The following is an 8,868-nucleotide window of genomic DNA, read 5'->3' on the forward strand; positions in this document are numbered from 1 at the left end:
AAAGGAGAACTGCTCCCGCCTCTGCACTTCCCACCCCGCGTCCTTCCACCATTGGTCCTCCCCTCACAACTTGCAGCCCTAGATGTTATTTATTCCCTGGAGAGGGTTTGAGGTAAACTGAAGGAAGCCGGAAGCGTGTGAAATCTAGGACCAAAGAACCGAGGACAGAGAGGAAAACACTTAAGCACCGGAAAGAGATTCCCGCCTCTCCCAGGTGCTGTCCGGCGGCCTTAGAGCGCCACAAACAGGGATACAGGGGCGCTTTTTCACGGCTTCAGACCTCAGTTTAAATCCCGGATTTCCCTCCAGTGCCAAACGCAGGCCGAACGACTCACGCCACCCGCCGTGGGCCCGCCAGCCTCCAACCAAATCCAGGCTAGGACTAAGGGGAGACACCAGGCCTCTCAACCTGCGCACCACAGTGCGTCGGCGCCCGGGCCTACCGTACTGACCAGAACGCGGACTCCCACCCCAATCTCCTCCCGCTGGCCAGAAGAGTCTGTAGGCCCCAGATGACAGTGATAAACTCACTGACTTATGAAGTCCTCTAAGAAATTACCTTCGAACTGGCCTTCTGAGATCCGCCTGGCGTTTTGTCCGCCATCTTGAGTTTTGCCCCTCCTTCGGCGGCCGCAGCAGCACGGGCGAGTCGAACGCCGAAACAGCGGATCTCAGCGGAGCCCGCCAGAGGCGCCTTCAAGGCTGAATAGTCGACTGCCGAGATAGGGAATTCGGGCGGAGCTGTGCCACCTGACTTCCGGTGTCAGTAATTTCCCCGGCCCCGCCCACTCCGCTGAATTTTGTGTGTTTCGGTTGCCTGTCGTATATCGCGGTCCAGGAATTTAGAGAATCTCCTTTTTTTTTTAACTTTCAGGGCTGGCTATTATTTCATTTGTCTTCCAGGCGCCAGCCCTTAGTAGGTGCGAGCCAGTTGAATTTCGTGGGTGAGGAGGGAACGGCTCCTTAAAGAAGATGTGCACTGGTCAGCTAGGGAGCTGACTGGGGGGCCAGGGGGTCTCGCATTCCTTGGCCAAAGACGGTGTTTGCGCCACCTCTGGAGCTTACCCCACAGTGCGAAAGGCAAACTTGGAATTTGCACGTTACTTTCAGATAGAACGGTGCCTGGAAAGCGAAGAAAAAGAGCATTTAACTCAAACTGAGAATCTGGCAGTGGAGTTATCCCATAGACTGTTGGAGGTATCTACAATTGGGTACATGCAGAGAAAGGCAAAGTGAGAGAAAAGCATAAGTAGACAGTATTCTAAATCTAGCATACATGTAAGCTGTGTGTCATTTAAAATTACATTTCATGGGGGCGCCTGGGTGGTTCAGTCCGTTAAGCACACGACTTGGTTTCTTTGGCTCAGGTCATGATTTGGGGGTTTTGCAAGTTCAAGCCCGAGTAGCTCTGCGCTGACAGCGAGAGCCTGCTTGGGATTCTCTGTCTCCCACTCTCTCTGCCCCCTCAAAATAAATAAACTTCAAAAAAAATTAAAAATAAAATATTTCATGGTTTAGTATTCTTTTCCTTTTTAATCACAAATGGAGAGGAGACCGTAAACTTTTCTGTACTTAATATCTTTTTAAAGTTCTTTTTTTTTTTAAGTTTATTTATTTACTTTGAAAGAGCATGTGTGCACAAGCGGAGGAGGGGGAGAGAGAGAGAAAGAGAAAGAGAGAATCCCAAGCAGGCTCTACACCATTAGCACGGAAGCTGATGCGGGCCTCGAACTCACAAAACGTGAGATCATGACCTGAACAGAAATCAAGAGTAGGATGCTTAACGGACTCCACCACCCACGTGCCTCCTTTCTTTAAGTTCTTAATAGGATCTGTATTCAAAGAAGGAAAACTTGCTTGAGAAGGTCATGCCTGAACCCAGCCAGTCAAGAAAAATGGAAAGGGCATTCCAGGCAGAGGGTAGTTGAAATAAAAGCCTGGTGACATGAATCAGTACAGCCCATTGTGTAGCCACCATAAGCAGTCAAGTTTTATTAGAAGAGGTATAGAGAGGGTTGTGGCTGGAGAGATGAGTGGGAGCAATTTCACATAGGGCCCTGAAGCGAGCAGCATGCTTAGGAGTTAGAATTCTAGTCTGAAGATGAAGAGTGGGCTTCAATAGGGTTAGGTAGGGCTGTGGTGTCAGATTTTAAGTTTTAAAAAATTGCTCTTAGGGGCGCCTGGGTGGCTCAGTCGGTTAAGCGGCCGACTTCTGCTCAGGTCATGATCTCGCGGTCCGTGAGTTCGAGCCCCGCGTCGGGCTCTGTGCTGACCGCTCAGAGCCTGGAGCCTGTTTCAGATTCTGTGTCTCTCTCTCTCTGACCCTCCCCTGTTCATGCTCTGTCTCTCTCTGTCTCAAAAATAAATAAATGTTAAAAAAAAAAAAAATTGCTCTTAGGACTGCAGGAAGGGAAGAAGGAGTCATCACTTTCTCTCCTTAATTCCTTTACTTGAAATACTTTTGAGCCCCATTTTGTGTACAAAATCCTGCCCGAAGTTTTGAGAGGTTTATAGAGACAAGTAAAAATCACTGTCTTCATATGATTTTAAAACTTAATGACGAATGGGAGAGAGAAAGAGCAGAATTAAACTGATGCCACAAGGAAGGATCAATAGTTGTGGGAACTTTGAAAGGGGTAATTCTGAGAGTAAGGGTGCTGTAAAGAGATGGGGAGGTTTCACAAAGAAGGGAACATTTGAGCCAACTCTGAAGAAGTAAAATTTTGTCTGCTGGTTGGTGTTGGGAGGAGAGGGAAAGGAGCTTGGTAGGGTGCATGAGGGAAGCACTGAGAACAGGATCTGACCCATGGCAGGCCTCAGGAAAGATTAACCGTCGTATAGCTGGGCACTGAGGGATCAGCAGGCTAGAGCTCCTGTTTTGGGTGGGCGAATGGGGGTGGCAGAACACACAGTAAATAAATGAGCAAACAAGACATGATCAGAAAGTGAAAAGTGCTATGCCTTGAAACTAAATTGGAATGATTTGCAACCTCCAGTCCAATTGAATTTATTTCCAATCTCGGGTTTTGTCACACTTTTTAAATTCTGGGCTTCTACTTCCCCCACCCTCACCCTGGCCTCTAATTAAAAGTGAATCAATTTTACACTCTTACTGAAGATGTCACTTCCTCCAGGAAGTCTCACAGACCTCCCTTCCCCATCAAGCCTAAGATAGAGACTCTGCTTCTGTTTCCATAGGAACCTATACTTTCCCACCCCAAATGCTCATCACACTTAATTGGTTACAGTCTAGGGTTAGAAAGTGAAATCAGCTGAAATGAAAGAAGGATTGGAATTGGCTGTACCTCATCATGTTCTGACATGCTGCAGGCTGACTTTATCACTATAAAGTGAATAACTGCATGCTGTTCATTAAAATCCTCAAAGTTCTACTTCTCACAAAAATAATTTTTGCCAAATTTCTACTCCTAAAGAGTTAGAAGTAAGGGAACACAGACCTCCTCCTTCTCTTCTTTTTCATACAGTAAGATCCCAGAAGAAGCCAGACAAACGTGACCTGACAGGAAGTAATACATAGGCCTTTATTAAGGCCTAATTAAGTACATGTTAAAAAACTCACAATCATGGTTATGAGCAAAGTTGTCCTCCACACATATACGTCATGAAATTGGCCCTATTACTCAAACCACAAATTAAAGAGGATGACAGCATGAATCATACAAATGGAATTTTACAGAATCTGAAATTTTTAGATTCACAATTACTATTGCCAAGGGACAACACATAACTGGTTAAGAAAATCATAGAATTTACTACAATTAGTACTTCTTTTTTACAATCTCACTAAAACCAGGCTCTTTGTCTCTGGCTGTTGTGTTGGGTCTCTAGTCCCACACCTGTCATCTGTTCTCCCTGCAGCTGTGTTCAACAGAGATTCCAAAATAGTGCCAGATGCCGTCCACAGAGGTGTTTTATTTGGTTCAACCAAGGAGATTTTTTCTTTGAAATTTGAGCTAGCATTTTCAAATTGGGAGATTTTATTCTTTTATACTCAGGGTTTCCGGCTTTTCTTGAAAAATGGGAGTCTGGCAACAATTCAGTGGAGGTGAGCCACAAGGGCCTTCTGGGAAGGGAGCTGCACACTGTAATTCACCATGCCTTCACCACACACACACACACACACACACACACACACACACACACACTGTAGACAAATGCCCCACACCTGACCTGCTTGTAGGCATTTGAGTTTTCTAATCCTCATGCACAATTTAAGTTTTACTAGTGATAAACAAAATGTTTAATACTCCCTCCCCCAGCACCAATGAGAATGACTTATCCATTAAGTACAAAAGGCTTAGTGCCTAGGACCTCCCAAATGTTAAATTTCTTTTAAAACAAGGCGGGGGTGGGGGCGGGGGTAGATTGGAGAGGCTGAAACAAAAGCAACATTTACCACTGCACACAATGAAAGACAGAGATCTTACAAACGATTGCCCCAAAGCCAAAATCTGCCGCAGGGTGCCAGTGGACTGCTCCTACTTAGTGGCACTTTCATTCTCCGGAATTTTTCAAGCAGCTTCTCCCTCCTGTCTAGACTTCAGGATAGAGTCGGATGAAAGCACAATCCCATCCATTTGTTTATTTGGCAGTTATTGAATTTCTAGCATGTGCCAGGCTTTGAAAAAAGAAGATAAGAGAGAGAAAAGAACAGCTAAAATCAGACTTAGCTCTTCTGTTAAGAGACATCCCAGCTGCTTCTAGGAATAGTCAGGGAATAGCCTTCAAGGAGGGTGTGTTCTGTGTGAAATTAAAGATTCTTTCTGATAAACTTGATTGTCTGCCCCACTTGAGCATGCTAGCCTGACAAGATTTCAGTGGTAATAGCAGGTTCTCCCTTTTCTACCCTCCCCCACCAACTTACTTACTGATGGTATCTAGAATTCTTTTGACAATAGTAATTAGCAGTGGCTTTTTTTTTTTTTTTTTTTTTTTTTTTTTTTTTTTTTTTTTTTAGCATTGGCATGTTTTTTTCAACTAAAAATGCCTGGGGCGCCTGAGTGAGTTTGTGAGTTTGAGCCCTGCATCAGGTTCTGCTGACAGCTCAGAGCTTGAAACCTGTTCAGATTCTGTGTTTCCATCTCTCTCTGCCCCTTGCTCATGCACTCTCTCTCAAAAGTAAATAAACATCAAAAAAAAATTTTTTTAACTAAAAATGCCTAAGAAATAAAAGATATGTATAAATGGTGTCAACAAGCATATAGCCCAAGAATGGGCTCGTGACACTTAAAAGATAATAAAAATTGCTATTTTAGCTGTGATCCTGGTGAGAAGATTACCATTAGCATGCTACCATGTAACAATTGTTTTATCAACAAGAAAACCTAAGATGATCTAGATGGGGTATCCTGGAAATGGTGTTCCTTAGTGAGTGACTGCATATGTGTGTACATGGGTGTTTGTGGCAAAACTGTACTGACGGTGCCCATGGCAAGTTGAGACAACTAGCAAAGGGCAACATCTCCAGGGAGTCCTCACTGACTATGACCTGGTAGTCTAAAGGTGGCGTTGGCTTGGAACACAAGGAGATCAGGCTTCAACTTAGGACCTGCCTTCTGCTGGGGGGAAGCCTACATATCCCCACGAAGACTGAAATCCTAAAGACAACACCAAGTAATATAAAGATTGAGTGAAGAATGAAGTTATGAAGAGAAAATGAAACAAGATTATTTCCCTTATCAATTTCACTTGGTTGCCAATAACAGAAGTCCAACTGTAGTGGTCTTAAACACAAAAGGCTTTATTGTTACCATGGTAAGTCTTCTATCAAAGAATATGGCATACTTTTCTTCTTTTTCAAGTTTTGTTCTGTTTCCTTCATATCCGCTTTGTATATTTCTTATTATTTTATTCTAATTTGTTTTATCTTTTCTGTTGTTACTGCAAATAGATTGTTTTTCCATTATGTATATATGTCCTAAGTAATCGTTATTCATATGGTGATTACCATACATAAATGTGTCCAGTCCCTTTGCTGAATGCCTTTATTATTTGTATAGTTTTTCTGTTTTTTTTTCCTCTTAGTCTTTTAGGTATACAATCATATCATTTGTAAATAATTGCAAGTTTACCTCCTCTTGTCCCTTCCCTCCCCCCATCTTTTTGTTTTTCTCTTGTGTAATAACAGCCAGTACCTCCAGAATAATAAGGTAAGAGTGGCGCTAATGGATATCCTTGTCTGGTTCCTGACTTTAATGAGAATGCTTTTAGTGTTCTTATCAGGAAGAGGCTAACTTTTGGGCTGTGAGTTGAATTCTATACAATTTTTTTAGCTAACCATGGAACTGAAAATACAGAATTTTAAATTCTCATAGAAAAGCTGAGGACTCTGAGGATATGCTAAACAATGCCAATGGTGAGACAAGATGGTTAGAGAAACACTTATAGGCTTGTGTTAAGAAAACCCAGCACATCTCAGTGACTTAGAAAAATAAGGGAACAAAGTAGAAATGTTCTGCTCTGTGCAGCAGAAAGAATGGGCAGCCAGGAGGGCAAACTGGAGGGAGGACATGTAGAAATCTAGGTTAGTTTCCTGTTGCTGATGTAACAAATTACCACAAATTTAGTGGCTTATAGCAGCAACACAAATGTATTATCTTATGGTTCTGGAGGTCAGAAGTCTAAAATGTGCCTGCAGGCCTGTGTTCATTTGGAGACTCTAGAGAATCCTTTTCCTTGCCTTTTCCAGCTTCTAGACTTCACCTACACTCCCTGGCCTTCTTCTCCATCTTCAAAGCCAGCAGCATAACATCTTTTCTCCTCTCTGACCTCTGCTTCCATCCTTGTTATCTTCTGTCCGACTCTAATTCTACTGCCTCCCTGTTAAAAGGTCCCTTGTGATTACTCTGGGCCCACGATGACAATCCAGTATAATCTCCCCATCTCAACAGCCTTAACTTGATCACATCCACAAGTCCGTTTACCATGTAAATTAACATGTTTGCAGATTCTGGGAATTAGGATGCAACCCTCTTTGGAGGGTTATTATTCAGTCCACCACAGGATCTAAAGTGAACTTTCTGCTTCTGTATTTTGTCCCCTGGCTGCCAGGCACAGCTTTGATTCCATCAGATCCCATGGGAAGGGTCATAATAAATACAGTCATCTCAAACCAACTGAGTTCTGAAATTGTTACTGGGGAATTCAGTGGGTATGGTTCCAGCGAAGAAGGGTAAGACAGGTCTCTATTGTCAAGGACTTAACAGGGCATAAAGGGGACAAATGTGTCACAATAGGAGTGTCATAAGTGAGGACTGAAATTTTACCCTGTTGTATTTGCTGCTATATCTGCAGTGCCTAGAACAGAGTAAGCACCATGCAGGTACTCACTGAGTATTTGTTAATGAATGAAATCTTTATCAGAGGTGGTTTAGGAGAGCTTAGAAGATTGGCACTGCAGAAAAGGAGAGGGACGACCTCATGAAGGGTGCTATACACTTTTGGGCACATCTGTCTCAATTTCAAGACTTCAACTCTGGGACAAACTCCCAGGAGTTAACTAGAAGTTGCTCAGAGAGGAGAATGAGGACCTTAACAAAATGTTGTCTTATTTTTTTAAAAAATTTTTTTAACGTTTATTTATTTTTGAGACAGAGAGAGACAGAGCATGAACGGGGGAGGATCAGAGAGAGGGAGACACAGAATCTGAAACAGGCTCCAGGCTCTGAGCTGTCAGCACAGAGCCCGACGTGGGGCTCGAACTCACGGACCGTGAGATCATGACCTGAGCCGAAGTCGGCTGCTTAACCGACTGAGCCACCCAGGCGCCCCAATGTTGTCTTATTTTAAGAAAATGAAAATTTTATTATTTGATCAGACTTAAAAGTCTCCCTTCATGTACAAATTTTGAAATAATACAACTCTCCTCTCATCCCCAATTAAAAAACAATTTTCAAGAATTGTGTGATTTCTACACAGGCAGGCTCAATGGACTATGAACATCATTTACTGTTTTGCCACCTGGTGGCGCTGCTGCAGCCGATAAACAAAATACCCACCATCCTTTGTAGGTATCCCATGAACACATAGGGAACCTCTGTAATATTGGTGTTCTTGTCACATTTGTTGTTACAATGAAAAATCTTTCTAATACCCTGTTGTGGTCCACCAAGCTTTCACTGAACAATTGTGCTAGTGCTGTTGCTAAAAAATGTGCTAAAAAAATAATTTAGAAGGGGAAGTTAAATGTGATAAAACCATGGTATACTGTGTTATTTGGGGGAGAACAGTTCACTAGATATTAGAGATAACAAAAATATTAGAGACAACATTAGAGATAATATCTTTACAGTGAGGTTTGCTCTGCTTCTCTGGGAAGGCAGGAGCAGGGCTGAATCCCAACACCTATTTTCATGCTTGGCACACAGTAGGCAAACAATATATATTTGTCGAATAAATAATAAATAAACATGAAAGATGGCCACCTTATATAGCTCCCAACCACATATCCATCCTCTCAGTTTTACCCCTACATAGATACCAACAAAAAGTTCCTGAAACCAAATTCTAAAATCACAGCAATGAGTTTCTGAATAGTTCAGCTCAGGTTAGCTGCTCATTTTGGTTAATCAACTGTGCTAAGGAAAATAATCCCACAAAAGACAAATGGCTCCCAGAGACTTACCATGGGATGAATGAAGATTTGGAGGAGAGAGGAGCACCTGGATGGCTCAGTCAGTTGAGCATCCTGACTTTTTTTTTTAATTATTTTTTTAATGTTTATTTTTGAGAGAGATAAAGAGAGACAGAACGTGAGCAGGGAAGGGGCAGAGAGAGGGAGACAGAATCCGAAGCAGGGTCCAGGTTCCAAGCTGTCAGCACAGAACCCAACGCTGGGCTCAAAATCAC

General features: G+C 42.9%; 1 protein-coding gene across 2 annotated transcripts in view; it reads right to left on the reverse strand.

The window, feature by feature from the left end:
* The window catches only part of LOC123611459 (U2 snRNP associated SURP domain containing), a 55,474-nt gene extending 54,728 nt beyond the window's left edge, over positions 1-746 (reverse strand). The window contains exon 1 of one of the 2 annotated variants that reach the window (XM_045503395.1): positions 560-746. In XM_045503395.1, the coding sequence (XP_045359351.1) occupies positions 560-604 (45 nt within the window). In that variant the 5' untranslated portion in view covers positions 605-746. The remainder of the gene's footprint in view (positions 1-559) is intronic. The other variant, XM_045503394.1, reaches the window with a different exon arrangement.
* Positions 747-8,868: the final 8,122 nt, after the last annotated feature.

Source organism: Leopardus geoffroyi, chromosome C2 (assembly GCF_018350155.1).
Source record: "Leopardus geoffroyi isolate Oge1 chromosome C2, O.geoffroyi_Oge1_pat1.0, whole genome shotgun sequence".
NCBI lineage: Eukaryota > Metazoa > Chordata > Mammalia > Carnivora > Felidae > Leopardus > Leopardus geoffroyi.